Below are 22,742 nucleotides of genomic sequence, written 5' to 3' on the forward strand. Positions count from 1 at the left end.
CTTTGCCTGGGACTGAGCGTTCTTCAGACTTCCAACAAGACACAACAGAAACAGCAAACAGATTTCCAACCCGATGTTGAGTTTTGCTTTACTTTGCCACTTACCAGGCATCTGGGGTACAAGTTGCTTCATGATTTCATTCAGAGACTCAAGGTCGCTGAGAAGTTGTCAGTCAGATCCTTGGAGCTGGAATTATGGGGTGGGGTGGAGGGAACACACAGGTGCCTATCTCTAGCTTTCTCTCATTGTGGCCTATGGTATCCTGACCATGACATCATTGTTGATTCCAATGTTACAAATTTGTATATGTATTTTTTTGTCTCTGCTTCACCTGAGAATGGATGTTGGGAAACAAACTTGGTTTGGTAAGTCAGACACTCTGAACTACTGAACCATCTTCCAGCCCCAAGCTTCCTTTATTTACGTTTTTATGACTCTCCTCATTCTGTGGGACCGAAAAGTTAAGGTGAAGATGGACAGATTCTTAATTTTTTTTTCAAGACAGAGTTTCTCTGCAGACCAGGCTGGCCTTGAACTCAGAAATCTACCTGCCTCTGCCTCCCAAGTGCTGGGATTAAAGGTGTGCACCACCACTGCCTGGTGATTCTTAAATTTTTATTGAGATGAAAATACACAAATACCCATGGCATAACATTTACCGTATTGGTTGTTTCTAAGTGTACAGTCCAGTCCTGTGGTAGTAGCTACAGTCATAATTTCATGCAACAAATACCATCGTCCCTATAGAACTCAGCATCTTGCAAGAGTGAAACCTGTAACCATTGAATGATAACCAATGCCCCTCTCCCTGTCTTCCCGGATACTGGCAACTGCTATTCTGCTTTCTGTCTTCGTGGTATTTTATTTTTTTAGAGACTTTTTTTTTTAAGAGTCTTCCGCCAGGCGTGGTGGTGCACACCTTTAATCCCAGCACTTGGGCACTTGGGAGGCAGAGGCAGGCAGATTTCTGAGTTTGAGGCCAGCCTGGTCTACAAAGGGAGTTCCAGGACAGCCAGGGCTTTATAGAAAAACCCTGTCTCAAAAAACCAAAAAAAAAAAAAAAAAAAAAAAAAAAAAAAAAAAAAAAGTCTTCCTTGTAGCCCAGGATGGTCTTGAATTTTCAACCTCCTGCTGTCACCATACCAGACTAGCTACACGATTCTGACTCCTCTGTATACATCATATAAGTGTAATTACAAAATAACCTACTCCTGTGGCCTGCCTTATAGTGTCCTTGACTTTCTCTGTGCTCTAGCAAATGTTAAGGCATCCTTCCTTGTTTTAAGCCTGAATAGAATACTGCAACACTATGTTTTTTTTAAAAGACTTATTTGTTTATTTTATGTATATGAGTGTTCTATCAGCATGTACACCCACATGACAGAAGAGGTTGTTGGGAATTGAACTTAGGCCCTCTGGAAGAGGAAGCAGTTTCTCTTAACTGCTTTAAACGCTGAGCTATCTCTCCAGCTCTGACACACAGTATTTCACTTACATGGTAATATGTTAGTGGGCACCTGGATCACGTCTGTGTCTTAGCTGTTGTGAACATGGCTGCTGTGAAATGTCTTAGAGACTGTTTTCAGTTCTTCTTAGCATCACCATTAGTAGTGTGCACCATGGCGGTGCGTGTAGAGCTCAGAGGACAACCTTGTGGGGTTAGTTTTCTCCTTCCGCCTTAATGTGGGTACCAGGAACAGCGCTCAGGTTGTAGATTTGCGGCACAGGGTCATTTCCTATGGATCCATCTTGCAGGTCTTGTTCTCAGTTCTTTTTCATATGTGCCCAATGGTGGGTTTGCTGGATTGGACAGTAATTCTCTGCACTAAGTCTTCCAGGAACTCTTTTCCACAGCGATGCTGCATTCCACACCCATCTCCAGTAGTCTGCAAGGCATGCTTTTATTTTTTAGTCGTCGTCATCGTCATTGTGGTCATTGTTATTTGGAGACAGAGTTTCATTATGTAACTCTAGATTGTCTGGGACTCAAAATGTAGAGCAGTGTGGCTTTGAACTCAGATTTCCTGGCTTTTGCCTTCCCAGTGCTAGCATTAATGGTGGGCATCACCATGCCTAGAGAGATGCAGTTTTCCTCCTCATCACCACCACTTGCTTTCTCTGGTTTGTTTCTCCGGCTTGTTAACAAGTGGAAGAATCTCTTTGTTGATCTGAATTACGGGTGATGCTCAGCCTGTGTTGGTGGCTGCTGCTTTCTTTGTGGAAACACTATTCAAGTTTTTTGCCTGTTTCCCTGTTGGGTTGTTTGTATTTTTTGCTCTTGGAGTTTCAGGTGACTGTTACGTATCTTGAATATCAACCCCGTATCCTTCTGTGGGAAAATTTTTATTCTATTGAGTAAAAAGTAAGCGTCATTGGATGCATACAGTTTAAAATTTTTCAGAAAATCTAATCTGTCTCTGTCTCTGTCTCTCTCTGTCTCTCTCTCTCTCTCTCTGTGTGTGTGTGTGTGTGTGTGTGTGTGTGTGAGAGAGAGAGAGAGAGAGAGAGAGAGAAAGAGAGAGAAAGAGAGAGAGAGAGCAAGTGTTTATCAATTATCTCTGATACTCTGTCAAATCCAGTGTCAGGAATTCGTGTATTTTTCATATTATCCCAAGCCCTGAGTCCTCTCTCATTTATTAGTTTGCTTCTTCTCATTCAAGGAAGTTATTAGAACTCCTTATTCATTCATTCCACAAACAGGGAGAAGATTCCAAGCAGAGGTAGGCATAACAAAAAGTAGGCAGTGTGTACCCCAGCTGCTGGAGACGGCTAGGTCTGGGCAGTGGTGGGTAGGTGGGTGAGATGTACGAAGTGAAACGAGTCTAGACCATATAGAACCTCATGTGTTCCGGTGAGTGGATGGGTTAAAGATCAGTCACAGCCACAAAACCAGGTTTTAGAGCTAAGCCTACTTAACCTTAAATGTTACCTTTCTCAGCCCATTTCCTGTTTCCTTTAATGGATACTTACATGGACCCATGCACTATTTTAGGAACTGTACAAATATTGACTCATTGACAAGCTCTGGAACAGGCAATCCTTTTGCCTCTATTTTACAGATAGAACCTGATGCCCAGACAGGTTAAATAACAAGTCAAGAGCATGAATCTGGATAGATATCAGACAGGCACGTGCCTCATGCTTTTGTGGACAGGGTCATAGTGGCAGAGGCTAACAAAGGAGCCTAAACCACAGACTTATGGCTGCAAGCACTGAAGGATGCTGCAAAGGGGCCAGCAAACGAGGAATTCAGAAAGCAACCAGAAGGTTGTGTGGGGTCCCAGGCTTGCTTCTTTTCCTTCCCTGGATGTATTTTTCCAAACCAGATCAGAGCACAGACCTAATTCACACATTAAGAGGTTCTGAACAAGCACATACCAGCTCTGTGGGTCGTAACTGGGGAGCAAAGCCAAGCCCTAAACTCTGTAGACAACTCTAGGAAGGCCAGTGGGGGTGCACATTGTCCCCAGCATAACTGAGGTCCTTTTCCTGTGCCTGTCATCTATAGCCTGACTTTCATGTGACTGCCTGGTCATTATGGGGACTAGGGAGAGAGCCCTTTAGCCACATAGACGTGAAGACCAGGCACCCTGTGATCCCTCTCTGGCTCCCATCAAGCTGTGTGTTGTTTGTGGGTGGGATTGGAGTGGGGGCTTCAACTCCTCCTTTCAGTTATCTGAAGGACAAACAAGGTGGTTATTAGTTAGAACCTTCTCCCCGACTCCACCCACCCCCTGCTACTGTTACTGATGTAAAGGAGGTGCTTTGAGGTGCACAGATGACGAACCTCTGGGAGCATGATCAGAATCACGTGTTACCTCACTGGAGCTTGTTTTAAGTGATGCTTTGGAATATTTTCACCTGGGGAGTGTATCTGAATGTCTCATATGTTTATCTGCAGTGACCCTCCTAGCTTTTCAGGCTGGTCAGTGCTTCCTGAAATGGGTTGTAGGATGTGTGGGGTGGAAATGAAGGGGAAGGTCCCATCTCAGAGGGAGAGACTAGCTCTAGGAAGAGGAGGAGGAAGAGGAGGAGAAGGAGAAGGAAGAGGAGGAAGAGGAAGAGAAAGAAAAGGAGGAGAAAAAAGAGGAGGGTGAGGAGGAGGAAACAAGCCATAACCTCACTCAGGGGGTACCCAAGGTTATCAGAAAAGAGCTTTCTTCCAAGATGGACAGCTGAACTCTGGAGCAGAGGGCCCCAGTCTTGTCTGGTCTAGTGGTCCATTGTTAGAGAAGTATTCGGAGTTCTGCCTCCTTCGTTCTCATGGTGCCACCTATATTGCTTGCAGGCTCTCTGGCTTTTCACTGACAGTCCTATTTATAAGATTTGTTATGGAAGAAGGGAGGTGTCTTAGGGCTTCTATCGCTGTGATCAAAACAGTATGACTACTTGGAGAGTTAACAGTCCATCACTTAGAGAAGTCAGGGCAGAAACTCAAGCAGGGCAGGAACCTGGAGACAGGAACTGAAGCAAAGGCCATGGAATAACACTGCTCACTGGCTTGCTCTTCATAGCTCTCTCAGCCTGCTTCCTTATGTCATCCAGGACTATCTGCCCATGCTGGTCCCACCTCCAGTGGGCTGGGCCCTCCCACATCAATCGTTAATCAAGAAAATGCTGCACAGACTTTCCCACAGACCGACCTAGTGAAGACCTTCCTCAGTTGAGGTTCTCCTTTCTCACATAAATCCAGCATGTGTCAAGTTGATAAAACACCAACCAGCAGAGGAAGTTACCTTTGTCTCACGGTGCATGTGGACTGTGACATAGGTCTTCTGACCCTGCAGAAACCCCACTTTGGAGGAAATAGCTTTCCCATACTTTCGTGCAAGAGCAATTCGTGAATCCAAAAAGGGAAGGATAAGAAGGTTTCCAGAAGGTAGCTGAGGTAGCAGAGTCATGTCTGAGGAGTTGGCATAAACTTGGCAAAGAGGCAGAATATTGACATGTTGAACGCAGATCATAATGTGTTAGGAAATTAGTCAGGATTGACTTTCAAGTGACAGCTACTTAAGGAAATTAGCATAAGTAGGGGGTGGGGACAATCTGAGTATGTAACTGAGAAAAACAAGATTTTAGACTCACAGGCTGTTCCATGAGCATCTGTGAGTGGATTAATCTGCATCTTGTCCCTTTCTCTCCCCAGCGCACCACACCACACACACTCTCTTGGCTGTATTTCCTGGTAAGCCTTTCCTATGTAGTGTCAAAGGAGACAGCTGATGCAAAGCTATGCTCTTGTGTCAGACTATCAAGCCCTTTGGTTGACTAGTGTGTCCTCTAACACTTGCTGCCAAAGTCCTGAGCCTGGAGTTCTGTGACCATCCCTAGGCCAGCGGCTGTGAACAGCATCACCCTAGATGAATAGCTGACTTTTGGAGTCAGAGGTGATGTCAGATTTGCTCCAATGAGAAAATAAAGGAAAAGCAGTTTCCAAAGTAGACTGAAGTTAAACTATTGTGGCAAAGGCAGGCTTGTGCTAGAAGCTGTTTTAGAGGCTGGACACAAACAAATTCAATCCTCACAACTCCTCTGTGTGGGATATGAAAGTCATGCTACAGGCAGGGAAATGGAAGTCAGTGGATTACCTACAGTCTGGGACCTGGAGTGGAGAGAGAGGCTAGGTTTCATCTACCCAGGTTAGCCTGGTGTCAAAGTCTGTGGTCTCAGCTCTTAAGCCGTTGTCATCCTCCCCGACTCCAGCAGTAATGGAGTGGGAAGTGCAAAATGAGCAGTGATGATGAGGATTCTAAGGAAGCAGGTGAAAAAGAATCACAAAATATCCAAACTTACAGCCATGGAAGGAAGAGAGAAGCCGCAACCATGGTCATTCTGTCCTTAGCTTGGGCCTCGGAATGTTTAACGGGAATCACCACACAAACTGGTTTGTACAGACAGCTCAGCAGATCTGTGCTCTCTAGCACTGCCTTGTGTTTTAATCAAGAATAGATATTGATCGCTGCCTTGAGTGACAAGGCTTGCCTTTGGATGACTTGAGGCTGTGTGGTTTACTGTCTTTGGAAATGGACGACTAGACTAAAGGCAGTTTCCAAAGAGGGGCAGCCACCCTTGGATCTGTGGCCTTAAAGGTAAAGGTGTGTAGCTGGAACAGTTGCTGGTCGTGCATTGACACCCACTCGTGGCCCTGTCTAGCTGTGTGTGTGAGACGAGCAGTGGAAGCAAGTTCAGAAACACCTTTGTGCCTGGCAGCAGAGGGTACTCAGGAGAGTCGGTGTGAGTCACACTGGAATTTGCTTCTATTCAATGGGCCCTGGCTTGTCAGGCCCTGGGTGAGCTGGCTGTCAGCCAGCAAGCTTGTGATGGCTGGGGCCTTCCAAATCCCCGTTCTCTAAAGATCCAGTGTAGCAGGATCTGCCAAGGCACGCACTTGCCCACTTTGTACTACGGGTAGAGACTAGGACTTTGGATTTTCCTGGGTGGCCACCTCTTTGACGCACATTCCTTGTCTCCTTCCTGGGAAGGGATGGGCCAGGAGACCTAAAGGACCCTTGCTGCAGCCCCTTCATTCTGCAATCCCTTGTGGGCCTGCTACCTGGACCAGTGCAGACTCTCCTGGTCTCGTCTCCTGGGCTGGAAACTTTGCATCCCATTTTGTTTTCTCAGAAGTCGCCTTTAGGATATTACCTCTCTGACAAAGTATTCAAGTCATTCATTCACCAACCAAGTTAACCACCGTGTAGTGGGAGCTTGACCAGGTGCTGGGGACACGTAAACAAACTCTCTGCCTGAGGACGATCTCATGTGTGATGTTTTTCACGTGAGTCACATCTTTAAAGGCTTCCATGTTCAGTCAGCCAGGAGGAGAAAAATTAAAGATGGATACCACCATGGAGCTCTGGCTAGCTTGGAACTTTCTATGTAGACCAGGCTTGCCTCAAACTCACAGAGATCCTCCTGCCTTCACCTCCCAAGTGCTGGGATTAAAGATGTACACTATTCCACTTGGTGAGAAATGCATTTTCGGGACCTATTATGCAATATGGTGATTATAGCAAGGTAATGTATATTTCAGAACTACTCAGAGCAGATTTTAAACGTTTACCCAAGGAAGGAAAAGGATGTGAGGTGTTAAATATGTTAATTAGTCTCATTTATGTATTCCATAATGTATATAAACATGTACCCTGTGAATGCATACAATTGTCAGCTCAAATAAATCAAAGACAAGCTCCTGTTGGATGCTTTCATCTCCCTTGATTTTTAAAACTTCTAATATTGTAGTATTTGTAGTTTTAAATTTTATGTTTTCCATTTTTTTATTTACTTTTCTATCAGTGTACTTTTTTTCCCCTTTTTTGAGACAGGCACCACTATGAAGCTCTGACCAGCCTGTCACTCACTCTGTAGACCAAACTGGTCTTGAACTAGCAGAGAACTGTCTGTTTCTGCCTCCCGAGTGCTGGGTGTTCGCCACTATGCCCGGTACCTAGTCTGTTTTTTAAACCATCGTGTTACAGCTGTTGTAACTCAAGAATGATATGCTTAATGTGAAGGCTTTGTTTTGAGATGCCAACTAGTAATTTACCTGGAGGCAACAAAATCCAGAACTTGGCAACTAAAGGTGAAAACCAGAAAGAGCCTTACAACGATTCTTACCTGTAATCGGCACACCCACAAAGCATTTTCGTGTCCCAAAACTGGGGGAACTAAGACATTACATAACAAGATTCAGAATATTTTAGTAGCCTGGAAATATGGGCTGACATGCACACTGCAAACTTTAGTAGAAGTAATGTTTGTACTTAGCTTTAGAGACATTCATTCCGTATGCTCAAGACTGGGGCATCTGCCTCCGCAGCATTTCCTGTACTACAAACTTTGCATGTTAGTTGACCACACGCTTACATAAGCCCAACGGATGATATCATTGCTACAAGATAATGTATTCTTAGAGGGAATATTGGGAAGACACTGGTCCTGATGCAGAAGAAAACTGACTCTGCACTTGACATTGACTAGAAGACCATATACAGAATGGTACATTGTACACGTCTGTGAGCCAGTGCAAAAGGGGCTCTGTCTTAATAAAGGCTCTGGACATCATGGAGACTAGGATAGTCGGAGGAGGAGGAGGAGGAGGAGGAGGAGGAGTGAGGAAGATGTCCAGGATGAGGGGCTCGTGTTAGTGCTGCTGCAGGCAGCCTGACTGAGGTTGGGTTCCTTGTCAGCTGTCTCTAGGACTTCTGTGAGGAGAAAGGCTGCTTCTCCACCTCCCGCTCCTGTGGCAAAGGTGCCTGGATAGAGAGGTGGCAGGTCCTCTCAGAGGGTTTTGGGATTATCTCGATGCTGTGTGGGGGTAATTTAGTCACTAGGGACCGTGCCTATCTCACAGGAAACCGTCTTCCCTTTCTGGTGTTTTCTGTTCATGGACATCGAGAGCAGGTGGGGAAAGCAATCTGAGATTTTGTTTTGTTTTGCTTTGTTTTGTTTTGTTTTGTTTCTTTGGCTGATTAAAGTAGATGAAAAGTTCTGGAGAAACATTAGTCTACATATTTTATGCTTAAAATCTTTCAACCTTGAATTCTAGCCAAGATCTTGAGCCAGTTTCCTGAGAGCAGGGACCATACCTAATAGTGAAGTCTGTGTGGGCCAAGATGGCGTCTTCCTGTCTCCATCCATGATTCCTACTTGCTCCCTTGCCTCTGCCATACCTAATGAGAGCAACCACCCTGCTTTGGTATTAACCCTGATTGATTAACCTTGCTCAGAAACTCAGAATTGCTATTAGGATAATCTTATGGTCAAAATTCATGTGCCCACAAGTCTGCTGAGATGGGGTTAAAGTGTAATTTTTGATTCTGTAACTCCAGGTGGCCTGAGGCCCCTGTGAGTCCTTTATGATGACAGTTTTGCCAGTTGAAAATCCAGCGTAAGGAGCAAGAGTCCAGAACAGCAGTCTACAAAATGTCCCACAGAGCACGCTTAAGACAAGTCACCTGTCCCTCTGCCTGATCATTTCAAGTGCAGATTTGGGCCGCATAGCTCAGTGGTAGGGTGCTTGCTAGTATATTCAGGATGCTGGATTTGAGGCCAGGCAGTGGTGGCACAAGCCTTTAATCCCAGCACTTGGAAGGCAGAGGCAGGTAGATTTCTGAGTTCGAGGCCAGCCAGGTCTACAGAGTGAGTTCCAGGACAGCCAAGGCTACACAGAGAAACCCTGGCTTGAAAAACCATGTGTGGATCTTTGAGAAACCTCCTAAAGCCAAGTTACCACAGGGAGTGAGCTGGGTATGGTGATCAAGTCCAGAGTCAGCAAGCTGTACGCAAAACAAGCTGTAGAGGTTTCGTGGGGAAGACTGTCCTCCAGGAGGTTCCAAACACATTGGCCAATGTGAGGTACATAAGAGCCCCACTAAGCCTCAGGTCTCTTTCATAAAGTGTAAATGTTATAACACGATGAGTATTTCCAACCTCTGGTCCTGCCTTCTTTCTGCAGTCGTCCAGCATGCTCTGCTCACCGCATCCCGAGGGGCACTGACCATGAGCCTCAACTCCTCCCTCAGCTACAGGAAGGAACTGAGCAACCTCACTGCAACAGAGGGTGGTGAAGGGGGTGCCGTCTCTGAGTTCATCGCCATCATCATCATCACTGTCCTCGTCTGCCTGGGCAACCTGGTCATTGTAGTCACCTTGTACAAGAAGTCCTACCTCCTCACCCTCAGCAACAAGTTCGTCTTCAGCCTGACCTTGTCCAACTTCCTGTTGTCGGTGCTGGTGCTGCCGTTCGTGGTGACTAGCTCCATCCGGAGGGAATGGATTTTCGGCGTGGTTTGGTGCAACTTCTCTGCCCTCCTCTACCTGCTGATCAGCTCAGCCAGCATGCTCACGCTTGGGGTCATTGCCATCGATCGGTAAGTTTGCATCAGACTTGGAGAGCTTGAAGGGTTACGGAATGAGGGATCTCTGGTCTACCGGCTTCGGATGGTCTTGGTCCTGGGAAGGGCACTGGAAGGTTCTTAATGAGAGTGAGTGCGCCTCTTCTTCAGCTCCTGAGGCAGAGCCCTTCTTATTTTATCCATCTATATGTTATGGACAGTCAAGTACCTCATATGATGTTCCCGTGCGTGACAGATTGTATGTCTGACATGTACCGCATAGCCTAGGTGTGCAGAACGTCTACCTTCTAAGGTTTATACCGACACTCTGTAATGTCCTCTGCATAACAAAACCACTAGATGACAGGGCTCAGAATGCTTTCCTTTTGTTAAGTGATGCCTGACTGTAACTTTAGAGACTGAAATGGCAGAGTAGGAACTGAGTCCCATCTCTAGACTCAGCCATTCCTCTCAGCCGTGTGTCTTGCTTTGGTCTCTGCCCCATCTTGACTGGTGGACCCCATATAAAAGCCCCCTTTATTCTCTTGTTCTCTGGAGATGGGTCAGGACTGGTTGCGGGGAGCAGTGGGCATACAGCCCAGGGAATAGTGGTATGTGCAGAAGCACATTTTGTAGCCTGTGTTGATCCTGCCCGAGGTATAGCTGGGATAGAGAGGACAGACACAGACACCAGTGCCCACGCTCATCAGCTGCACCTCGGGTCAGAGTCCTGTGTTGCGATGTGCTGTGCTGGTGGGCGTCGCTTTCAATCATCATATGTTTGAATTCTCATCCACAAGCACTGGACTTCTTGAAAACAGAGAATGGAGTCATGATCTACGTGATTTCCTGGAAATTGGGAAGGATCTTAGTCGGGGAGGGGTGCTAGGGACAATACAGAGGAGGGTAGTCGGGATGTTGTCACAGGCTGACATGGGAACATGGTTGTTTGGGTTGGACTGGCTGCTCTGAGCACAGCGATGCTGGACTCCAAGGCTGGATTCTTGTTTTCCCCGTGGCTTTGTAGAGAATGTAGAATGAATGAGACAAATGACCCAATTAGCTTCTCCACATGTAAAAAACGACACAAGTCAAAAGAACGAAAGCAGAGATGACTCACAGTGTGGCCAGCCAGGGCAGTTCACTACATGTTTCCAGCGTATTTCCTCCAGCAGTATTTTTATATTTTACTTTTTAGATTTGTTTATTTTATGTTTTGCCTACATGTGTGTGTCATGCATGTGCAGGGTGGCTGCCGAGGTCAAAAGAGGGCATCGGATCTCCTGAAACTGGAGTAATGAATAGTTGTGAGCCATCCGTGGAGCACCACAAAATAAATTCAGGTCCTTTGCAAGAATGACCAGTGTTCTTAACCACTAAGCAGTTGCTCCGGCTGCTCCATAAGACATCTTTTTTAAAAGATTTTATTTTACTTTAAATTACACGCACACATATGTATGCATGTGTGTGCAGGTGCAGGTGTCCAAAGTGTCCAGAAGAGGATGTTGGCATCTCTGCATCTGGAGTTACAGGTGGTTGTGAGCCACATAGCATAGCTGCTGGAAACTGACCTCTGGGTCCTTTGCAAGAGTGGCAAGCACAGAGCCATCCACCCAGCCCAAAAGTACCCTTTTTACAACAGGCTGATGTTCATGTCCTACTTTGTCATTTAATATGCAATTATGAGCATCGCCTCCATCGCCACCTTGGAGAATGTGCTATTAGTGGTCACGTGGTACTCTGATGGACTCTGACTTCTTTTTCAGTGCCTCGTTACTGGATTTAGGTGGCTTCACACAGCTCTCTCTGGTGATCACGTGACCCTGTTCCGTTTGCGGAACTGCTGTGTCGTCAGTAAAGAGAAACACATTTCCAAGCTACTTAGTGGAGAAACCCAAGGAAGGGGCTCTTCCAAAGGTAGACAAAGGCGCCGGTATCCTACCTAGATGGATTGTATAACACAGGAAAAGGAGTTTGATGGCAATTGAGAGGAAACAGATATTCACGGCACTTTACTTTAGATTTTAAAAAATAATGGTTTTTGAACATCCACTCTCGGGTCTTATGGAATGCAGATCGAGGCTAAGCAGCTTAGGTGCGGATGAAAGTTGGTCCCCTGAGCCTCTGCAGCACGCTGTGCACTGGGTCAGTGTGGCAGACTGCAGATGTAGCTCCAGGAAGATGCAAATTGCTTCCTTAAATCTGGGGTCAGGTTAAGTGAAGGTGAGAGTAACGATCCCTCAGACCACAGCATCACAACGCAGCCACAGTGTACCTATGCCAGTGCGAGGGCTCTTTGTTGGATTCTTTAAGGCCCAAGGCACGGTCTTGGAGTAGTAAGCTACAGACACCTAACTGCCCACCCGAGGACCTCTTAGCAGCACCGACTTAACTATGCAGAAATAGCTCCCACCGATAGCTACCAAAGTCACTGCTGCTGCTGGACAGGGCATTTGAGTGACATCTTAAAGAGCAAATAGGATTTTACAGGTATGCAGGAGGTGGGGAGTTCCCCTCTCTACTTAGCGAATAGGCTGTGTTAATCCTTTTGGTGAACAATTATTGAGCACTTATACTGGGAATGCATAGCTGAATGAGGTGGGTAATATGCTGTAAAGTTAATATTGAAGGAGGTGAACTTGGGGTCATATAACTCTGGAGGGTTCCGCTATGGAAAAGATGCCAGTTAAGCTAAAGTATAGGTGTCGTGAGAGTGCAGAGGAAGAGACAAGACAAAATAAGACAGAAGTGCCCAGGGTGTGTGCCAAGCATGTAGCATCTGACAGCTAGACACCAGGTGATAGAGTTGGACACAGACAGACTCACATCTTGGACCCAAGGTCAGTCAGTGATGAAGGGAGTGCCTTGTGAGGACGGAGAGTTACCAAGACCTGGTTGTTTTGAAGAATTAGCTCATCTACCCCATCAAAACAAGATGGATTCGCAGTAGCTTGGCCAGATCTTTATGACAAAACTATTATTTAAAAAAATATTAGGGCTGGAGAGATGGTTCAGTGGCTAAGAGTACTTGAGGGTTCTCAAGGGGACCCAGGTTCGATTCCCAGCACCCACACGGCAGCTCACCACTGTCTGTAGCTCCAGTTCCAGGGGCTCTGACTCCCTCTTCTGACTTCCCTCATCAGTCATCAGGCACACATGTGGTGAATATACATATATCCAGACAAAATATTCATGTACATAAGATAAAATAATCTAAAACCAAAAAAATCAAAAGAAAGTTAGTATCTTTAGATATGTTAATGGCAGGTGCTATTTATTTTTTTATTATTAGATAGTAGCATAGATTAAAACCATAAACTGAGTAGATGAGTTCCATCTTTATGTGATGTCTATGGAGCCCAGGGAGACAGGGCAGGGTTGGGGAGGAGAGGAACGAGGGAAAGGATACAGTAATTAAAGAGTCATGAAGCTGGACACGCAGGTCCTCTCCTTTGCTCTCAGCACTCAGGAGGCAGAGGCAGGTGGATTGCTGTGAGTTCAAGGCCAGCCTGGTCTATATAGCGAGTTCCAGGGCAGCCAGAGCTGCATGCTAAAGAGACCCTGTCTAAATGTTTTTTAAAAGGCAATACAGAAAGCAACAGCAAAGCAAACCCTTTCCTCCTCATGTTGGTTTGGTTGGTCCTGGTGTTTATCACAGCATAGAAAGCAGATTAGGATAATTCCTCTCTCCCCTCCCTGTCTTCTTTTCTAGCTACTACGCCGTCCTGTATCCAATGGTGTACCCCATGAAGATCACAGGGAACCGAGCTGTGATGGCTCTCGTCTACATCTGGCTCCACTCTCTCATTGGCTGTCTGCCGCCCCTATTTGGTTGGTCATCGGTGGAGTTTGATGAGTTCAAGTGGATGTGTGTGGCCGCGTGGCACCAGGAACCCGGCTACACCATTTTCTGGCAGATCTGGTGTGCCCTGTTCCCCTTTCTCATCATGCTAGTGTGCTACGGTTTCATCTTCCGGGTGGCCAGGGTCAAGGCCCGAAAGGTGCACTGTGGCACGGTGGTCACTGTGGAGGAGGACTCTCAGAGGAGCGGGAGGAAGAATTCTAGTACCTCCACTTCCTCCTCCGGCAGTAGGAGGAATGCCCTTCAAGGAGTGGTCTATTCAGCTAACCAGTGCAAAGCCCTCATCACCATCCTGGTGGTCATTGGCGCCTTCATGGTCACCTGGGGCCCCTACATGGTTGTCATTACCTCAGAGGCACTCTGGGGGAAGAACTGTGTCTCCCCAACCCTGGAGACTTGGGCCACATGGCTGTCCTTTACCAGTGCCATCTGCCACCCTCTGATCTACGGACTCTGGAACAAGACTGTGCGCAAGGAGCTCCTGGGCATGTGCTTTGGGGACCGTTATTACCGGGAATCCTTTGTGCAGCGACAGAGGACCTCCAGGCTCTTCAGCATTTCCAACAGGATCACAGGTAACTAGGAAAAAGACCCTCACACCTCAGGCAGATGTCACCCGGGGTCCTTCCCAGTGGCTAAGGGCAGTGTCAGGGTGGCTGTGGTCTCAAGGCTGAAGGTACAGAAGTCCTGTGTGAAGAGCCACACTGGAGTAGCCACAGTGACTCCCACACCGCTTTCCACCACTTAGCTGTGGAAGGAGTTTGCAGAAGGAGGAGGACACAATAGCCCCTGGTACCCATCCCTGGAGAATGAGACAGGGACCTTGTGATTTAGAAGTTGATCTTCTGGAACTGTAGCCGGGGCCTCAAGGACTGGAGGGGATACCCACTTCTTTTTTTTTTTTTTTTTTTTTTTTTTTGGTTTTTTGAGACAGGGTTTCTCTGTATAGCCCTGGCTGTCCTGGAGCTCACTTTGTAGACCAGGTTGGCCTTGAACTCAGAAATCCGCCTGCCTCTGCCTCTGAGTGCTGGAATTAAAGGCGTGCGCCACCACACCCGGCTTTGGCAGGAGGCTTCTGGCAGAAGGAAGAATCAGAGCCTTGGGCCAGGCTGCCTTCTCCTTTGGTAAACAGTTTCCTTCCGTGTGGCCTCCCTCTGATGCTCCTTCCAAACCTCACTGGATCACTCAGCCTGTCCCTCCTCCCAAACTCTTGTCACCTTGAGCTTCCCCTCCAGGCCAGTGGTTTCTTCTGATAGTCCTTGGTAATCTTTTATGTGGGTGTGTGCATAGGCCAGTGTACCAGTGCCAAACCATAACCATAGCCTTCTTTCAGTGTGTCATTGTCCTGTGTTCAGGGCTACTCTATCTGGTGGGACACACTCATCTCTCTCTCTCTCTCTCTCTCTCTCTCTTTCTCTCTCTCTCTCACACACACACACACACACCACACACATGCACGCCCGCACACAAGACCTTCCAGCAGCCCCCAGAGAAGTTGCGCTAATCAGAGGTTAGATGTTTTTCAGTTTTTTCGTCTCATATAATTTCAGGTTTAGAAGAGTTGGAAACATAATATGGGGGGAGCCTCTCGTAGTGTTATCAACCTACATAACTGCAGTAAGAGACAGGCCCCAGAGCCCCACGCACAGAATATCCTAGCTCCACACAGACACTTCTACAAAGGGTTGGTCAGGCCATTTGTAGAGTGCTCCTGAGTAAATCTGGTGCTGGGAATGAGATAGGATATTTTGGGTCAGAATGCTGCAGGACTGGTAGGATCCTGTTCATGCCTCAGGTGAGGGGCACAAGAGTCAGCCTATCTTATTACTGGCTGAGTTACCTTGACCTCTTGCTTTGGGTGTGGTCTGTCAGCCTTCTGCCTCCACTGCGGATTCCACTGTAATTAGCATGTAAGCTGGAGGAGATGCTTTAAGACTGGAAATCTCCTCTTTTTCCTTGAGATTTGACCCCCCCCCCCCTGGCTCTAGCATGTCCTGGTGCATCTTGCTCACTGCAGGTGTGGTTCTGTTGCTCTGGAGGGGGCATGGTTGGGATCTTAGAGCCACGCTGAGGAAGCCATCACCCAGCTAGGCTATTGGAAGGAGATTTCAAGTGCACCTCCTTCAGCCCGTAGCTCTCACTTCTTGCCAGACCTAGTTAGTTTCTCCTCTCAGGAAACAGATCCTTCACCTTCACCCTCAAGAGGGCAAAAGACATGATCCCTTTTGCCTATGGACACTCAGGGCCAGAGATGACAAGATGCTCTGTCCGTGTGCCTGTTACAAGCATCGGCTAACTGATTTACCTTGTGGACTGGGGGAGAACTATTCCTGGATAGGGGAGACCCGGTAAATTTCCTTTTGCGCACAGGAAGGAGAACCATCAGTGTCTCCATTAGTCTCAAGTGCCCGCCCCTGGCCACTTACAAACTCATGTTCCCAAGTGTGACCTGGGAGCCGGAAGGTACATTCAGTGTTTGGCTCCATTTTGTTGGTGAACTTATTGGCTCAGATTTTATAATAAGTTATCTTCCTAGCAAAGGCATGGCAGATGCTTTCGCTTCCGCTGAAACTAAGGAAGAAGGAAAACAACCAGGGCAGAGGATGAGAAAGGAAAGGGTAGAGAGAGCAAAACGAAGCCTCTAGGTCGCGGCCACGGTTTACTGTGCGAACTGCTTGATTGTCCTGGAAGGGACTAGCAAGCTGTGGGAGCAGTGGAAAGCTCCAGTTGTGGCTGGGTTGGCAAACCCAAAGCCATTGGTGGCCTGAGGCTCATTCAGGAAGAAGCAGCCTTGTGGGCTGATGGGTTCTGAATCCTTGGCTACTCCAGAGCCGGGCGTGGGGAGTGGCCATTGCTCTTCTCTGAGGGCCCTGACTGGACTGGTCAGCCACATTAGTACCTTAGGGATTAGGGAGTGAGACAGAATATGGCTCTATCCCAGGCACACACTCATGGCCATCCAAGCCAGGAATACCCACCCCCTTCCTGATCCTCTTCTGTTGGAGGGGCAACCCTGAACCTCCGTGCAGTCCCCTGTCTCAGTCAGGCTCACCAGAATTGCCCTCTGCACACAGGGCTTTGAAATGCAACCGATTCCTAAGCCCAGGTTACCTCCCTCATCGCCAATCTGCTTTCAGACTTGCTCTTTACCCTTGGGGAAGGTAAGTGCCCGAGTATTCACAGGGTTACAAAAGATGGCTGACAAGATGGAACACCCTCCCCTCCCCCGCATGGTTTTGTATAATTTCATTTGTGCAGCATATGAAAAGTTGACACCTAAGAAGCCAGTAGGCAGAATTATTATTGTTCCTGAGACATGCACAGGCAGAAACAGAATCCGGCACATGCCCAGAACATCCCAAGCACACCACAGCGGTGACTTCGTGCAGAGCCTCATTCACTCATAAGCACTGGCTTTTACTTTTCTTAGTCTGTCCACCTCAGACTCTGGGACACCAGCTGTCACTGAGCCACCAAGCCCTTTTGCTTGTGAGGTCCCCTTAGCAGATTTCCATGCTGGGTGGGCGGGGTTTCTGTAGGAATAGGGATCTCCAGGGCACCTGGAGGCTGCTAGGGAGCGCCACCTTAAGGTGGGTGGGGTGCCACGGAGTGGTGGTTGGTCCCTAGTGGGATTGGTGAGCTGAGTACTGAATTAATGCTGAACGGGAGCACACACCTGAAATGGGGCTTCGGCCGAGGGAGGAAAGAAAAGACCAGGATAAAGGGTCAGAAGGAAACATCCTTCTGCTCAGATCCCCGGCGTCTCAGATGAGGAAGTCCCCTGACTGAGGACAGAGCTCTCCAGTTATCTCCAGAGAAGGAGGGTCCCATCTGTCAGTCACTCCGGAAAGCCTGGGAAGCAAGCAGGTCACAGCCTTCTTGGGAGGTCTGGGGTGGGGTGGGGTGGGGTGGGGTGGGGTGGGGAGTGATGCTGAGGCCTTTGAGTTTTCCCCCTTTCCTGTTCTAAGCCCCCCCCCTTTCCTGCAGCATCACGAGGTCTTCGTGTTAGTTCAATTCCCGCTGCACCTCAGAATCCCACCCTGCTCTTCAGCTTCTAAAATGCACAAGTGCCTTCTACCTGGTGCATGAACAGACCTGGTCGCTGGGCCTAGCCTTCTGTGCGTTTTCCTTGGAAGGGTTAGATGTGTCCCATTCCCGTGGGAAATGGTGGTGTTCTGTGGAATCTCAAGAGTAGCTGTGTCTACTCTTTGGAGGGAAATGCTTTGCAGCTGAGCCACAGTGGTCTGGCTCGAAGGATCGCTCTCACTAGAGGATACCAAAACACGAGTTCTTGGCTTTGTGCTGCCAGCCTCAGAGCTGGTATCCAAACATTGTGGCTGCCACCATCCCAGTTGGCAAGAGATGTCCCCGAGGGGCTCCACTTGTGGAATCAGGCCCTCTATTGAGCATAGCCATGCTCAGAGGCCAATAAGCAGGTACAGGGAGACTTTGGGGTCTTCTCTAGTTTCAGCCCTGTAACCAACCCCAGGCAAACTGACAGCTGCTTATGTGAATGGTTCTGAGAGAAGGTGGCTGCGCTGTGTGTGTGTCACACTACCCCCACCATTCCCTCCTTGCTCTCAGGAAGAAAGGGAAGAGTATACAGTATGTTTTACCACCTTGAAGTCTCAGAAATACCAGGATTTAATTAAAGAGGAATCTTTTTCCTATCTTAGAGTCTTTTGCAGGAGAATATTGTTCTCTATGGTAGGCCATTATCTTAGTCTGATTTCTATTACTATTTCAAAGTGATGGAGACTAGGTGGTTTATAGTGAACAGTGATTTATACTATAGAAAAGGTGTTGAGCAATCATGCTACTTTCTCCAAAAGTAACAAGTGCTCTTTTTAAAATTAAAGGTTTTATTTATTTATTTTATGTATGTGAGTATACCAGAATAGAGCATTGGACCCCATTACAGATAGTTGTGAGTCACTATGTGGTTGCTGGGAATTGAACTCAGGACCTCTGGAAGAGCAGTCGGTGCTCTTAACCACTGAGCCATCTCTCCAGCCCTGTGGCAAGTGCTCTTAACCTCTGGGCCACCACTCCAGCCTCATGGCCATTCTTATTAGTCCATTAGGCCCCACCTTTCAACACAGTTGTCTTGGGAATTAAGTTCGCAGCAGAGAAACTTTTTTTTTTAAAAAGATGTATTTGTTTATTATATATAAGTATACTATAGCTGTCTTCAGATACACCAAAAGAGATATTTGAACTCATGACCTCTGGAAGAGCATTCAGTGCTATTAACTGCTGAGCCATCTTTCCAGCCCACAGCAGAGGAACTTTTAAAGGGCACATTCAACCATAGTGCCCATTAAATCTATTAGGCTATTTATACTTGACTTAAGATTTGGAAGGCTGGAAGTCCCTGTTCCTTCCTTCTCCCCCCAGCCCCAGGTGTAGCCCTGGCTACCCTGAAACTCACTCTAGACCAGGCTGGTCTTGAACTCACAGAGACCTGTGAGTTCTGCCTCTGCCTCCCTAGTGCTGGGACTAAAGGTCTGCACCACTATGCATGGAGTCTTTAGACACTATGGTTGGAAGTCTTTAGAGCACAGCACTGTCATCTGATGGGCCTCTGTCTGTGCCATCCCCTAACGGAAGGGAGTCAGGGAGGGCAAGACCAGAGAGCAAAAGGCCAAACTCAGGATTAAACCAAAACCATGCTGCTCCTCCTTCTTCTCTTCCTCCTCCTCAACCTCTTCCTCCTCTTCTTCTTCCTCTTTCTCTTCTTCCTTCTCCTCCTCCCTCCCCCTTTCTCCCTTTTTTCCTCCTCTTCATTTATTTGCTTTCATTGTATGACTGAATATGAGTGGCTGGCCTGCATGTATGTGTGTGTATGCCGTATGCCTGCCTGGCACTGTCAGAGGCTAGATGAGGGCATCAGATCCCTTGGCACTGAGATTTCAGAAAGTCTTGAGCCACCGTGTGTATGCTGGGAGCTAAACCTAGACTTTCTGTAAGAGTAGCAAGTGCTCTTAACCTCTAGGCCACCTCTCCAGCCTCATAGCTGTACTTAAGGAAACTGACTATAATAGCTGTGTAGAGGGCCCGCTTATCCCTTTAGCTGGGAAGCCTCTGAGGTGAGGCCGGCAGGCTTCCTTGTTGTGGGGTGAACCAGATGCGTCATCCCACAGGCGCCCGGTTCTCAGCGCCCACACAGCTTTCTTGGCTGGCTTTCCAGAGGAGAGTTCTCCTGTAGCCTCTCAGCGGCCTCTGCCCCCTGCGTCTCAGTGCCACAGCCTCTGCTTCACCCCCTCTGCTCCTCCGACACTGGGGAGGGGTTGCTGAGACTGGAAGAGCTGGGGCGGGGTCGAGCTGCTTTGAGATGGTGGGTGGCGCCCACCACTGGGCAGTCTCCCAGGCCTGCAGCTCCGAAGCCTTAGCGCCCTTGGTGAGAAGGAGGCTCTTTCCAGTCCCTGCATGAACTTCAGTTCTCTTTCTCAGGTCACTCTGTCTTTGTTCTTCTGTTATGGGATGGCACAGACAAAGACCCATCAGATGACAGACGTCTTTATCCTTGCACCTTCTCCAGACTCCACTTTTGGGAAGGCTTTTGAACTATTTATGGCTGTTAAGTTTTCTCCTCACCTGTCTTGGTTTCTGACATGCTCAGGAAGTTTCCCTGTGGGAAAGAAACAAGGGTCAAAATCCGGGGAAAGCACCCAGGGATATCTGTCTCCCAGTGGATCAGGAGTGAGTTTTCCAAGAGACAGAATTCAAAAAGGAGTTGGTAGGTCAGCGGGGGGCCAGAAGCTGGGAAGGCAGCTGCCCAGCAGGAAGCCCGTTCTACCAATGCCAACTTTGCTTTTCAGACTTGGGTCTGTCCCCACATCTCACGGCGCTCATGGCAGGCGGACAGTCCCTGGGACACAGCAGCAGCACCGGTGACACAGGCTTCAGCTACTCTCAGGATTCAGGTAAGGTTGTAAAAACCCTGAAAACCCCTCACTTGTGTAAGTTGGCTGTGTTAACTGCTGCTGGGAGACCAGCCACTCCCCAAGGACTGTGGAGGGCTGTGGAGGACTGTGGAGGGGAGATGGTAAGAGGCAGAAGCTAGGTTTCCTGCCACAGCTTCCAGCCTGTCAACTTTCCCACGCCTCTGTTTTCTCCTCTATTAAATGGGCCCGTTGTCTCCTTCTCTCCCCATCACATGGTGTGAGGTTGAAAAGTATGAGAAAGCCTTTGAAAAGTTAAAATGTGAAAAACTATACTAATTATATAATAATTATACTAATTATGCTATCGTTGACCGCTCAGGCCCTAGACTCCACCCACTTGTTTCTCAGCTTCCTTCCTGCTACTGGCTTCCTAACTTTAGAACCTGCTCCTTGTGTTTGTGGGGAGCCATGGTGGCCAGATCCTATGTTGGCTGAGTGGCCCTGATTGGGGACAACATGGTCAGAGACAGGAAGCTCACTTCACCTTATTCACAGATTTATGTTGGTGAGGCACCTGGCCATATCTGGAGCTGGTGCGTGCTGATGCTCTAGGCCATAGAGGGAGTGGTTTCAAATCACCAGACAAGCAGCAAGCGAGGCAGTGAACTCCAAGCTCTTCTGTTTCCACACCCCTGGGAACTTTTGTCTTTTTGGTCGTGAGCCTTTAAGAGCTGAGCCTTCATTCCAAAGCTCACTGGGAGCTTTGGAAAAGTCATCTCTAGGGTAGGAGATATCTCTCCTGTTAGTGAAATCAGAACCAAGCCCTGGCTCTGGGCAAGGCAAGGCTTAGTGGACAGATGTCAGAGACTGGAACTCTACTGTCTTATTCTGGGGAAGCCGACTGGGGAATGGCAGAGACCGGCCTTTCCCTCCGACCACAGAAGAGGGACACAGGTTGAAGGAACCTCATGACCCAAGGTTCCTAAGACACCATACAATGTGCAGCCCTCTGGGTACCAGAGGAGAGGACAGCCTCAGGGAAGACAGGATTTCTTCTGACTGATGGCCTCATCTAGGTGCCGGCTACAAGTCCTATCCCTATCCTACCAAGGGTTCCTGGACACATGTGCCCTAAGGTAACAGGAAACAGAAGCCAAGGCAGAGGTGGTTGTGTGCAGGAGGGACAACCTCGGGTGACTTGGGTGCTGCTCCTCAGGTGCTGTCCACTAGATTATCTGGTCAGCCGATGGTGTGGCAGCTCCTCCCGTCTGTGAAACCCAGGGATGGATGACACAGCCACGCTGTTTGTAGGGCATCTGCTTCAGGACAGGCAGCTGGACATGCTTTTGGTATTGAAGGCTCGGGGCCAGGGTCATCAGTTATGACAGAGGGAAGAAGAGGCCTTGGTGCTGTAGATACATGTGCATCCTCTGCCTGCCTTAGGGACGGATGTGATGCTGTTGGAAGATGGCACTTCTGAGGACAACCCTCCCCAGCACTGCACTTGCCCACCCAAGAGGAGGAGCTCCGTGACATTTGAGGACGAAGTGGAACAGATCAAAGGTTGGCTTATGGGAGTGTCTCAGTAGACACGTGGGCAAGGAGGGGATCCTAGCCTCATTCTTACCACAGAACGTGCCAAGACTTCATCGCCTCTGCCTCCTTCCCATCACTGCAGCCCCACTAGGGATACTTGAGGCATCTGACTCATAGCAAGCAGCATCCAAGGTGGGACAAATGCAGCTGTAGACACACACACACACACACACACACACACACGTACACACGTATACAGTCACACATACAGACACACACACACACACACACACACGTACACACGTATACAGTCACACATACAGACACATACAAACACACACAGTCACATACACAGGTACACATACACAAACACACACAGATACACTCACAGCAGATACCATGAACACACACACAGCACAGACACATTGCACACATACATACACAGATACACACAGAGACATATACACACAACCATGCACAGTCGCATACATATATACACGCACAGACACATACATGTAGTCACACACTCACACACATAGACACACAGTCTCACACACAAACACACTCAGACACACTGTCTTAGGGTTTCTATTCCTGCACAAACATCATAACCAAGAAGCA

General features: G+C 48.0%; 1 protein-coding gene across 7 annotated transcripts in view; it reads left to right on the plus strand.

The window, feature by feature from the left end:
• The window catches only part of Gpr161 (G protein-coupled receptor 161), a 45,564-nt gene that overhangs the window by 15,537 nt on the left and 7,285 nt on the right, over positions 1–22,742 (plus strand). For 5 of the 7 annotated variants that reach the window (XM_006496851.4, XM_011238821.3, XM_006496850.4 and 2 more), the window contains exons 2-5: positions 9,458–9,872; positions 13,549–14,273; positions 20,520–20,624; positions 22,029–22,148. In XM_006496851.4, coding sequence (XP_006496914.1) covers positions 9,502–9,872; positions 13,549–14,273; positions 20,520–20,624; positions 22,029–22,148 — 1,321 coding nt within the window. In that variant the 5' untranslated portion in view covers positions 9,458–9,501. Of the gene's footprint in view, positions 1–5,146; positions 5,186–5,902; positions 6,090–9,457; positions 9,873–13,548; positions 14,274–20,519; positions 20,625–22,028; positions 22,149–22,742 lie in introns of those variants that run through there. The other 2 variants (NM_001081126.2, NM_001310430.1) reach the window with 2 other exon arrangements.

This window comes from Mus musculus, chromosome 1 (genome assembly GCF_000001635.26).
Source record: "Mus musculus strain C57BL/6J chromosome 1, GRCm38.p6 C57BL/6J".
NCBI lineage: Eukaryota > Metazoa > Chordata > Mammalia > Rodentia > Muridae > Mus > Mus musculus.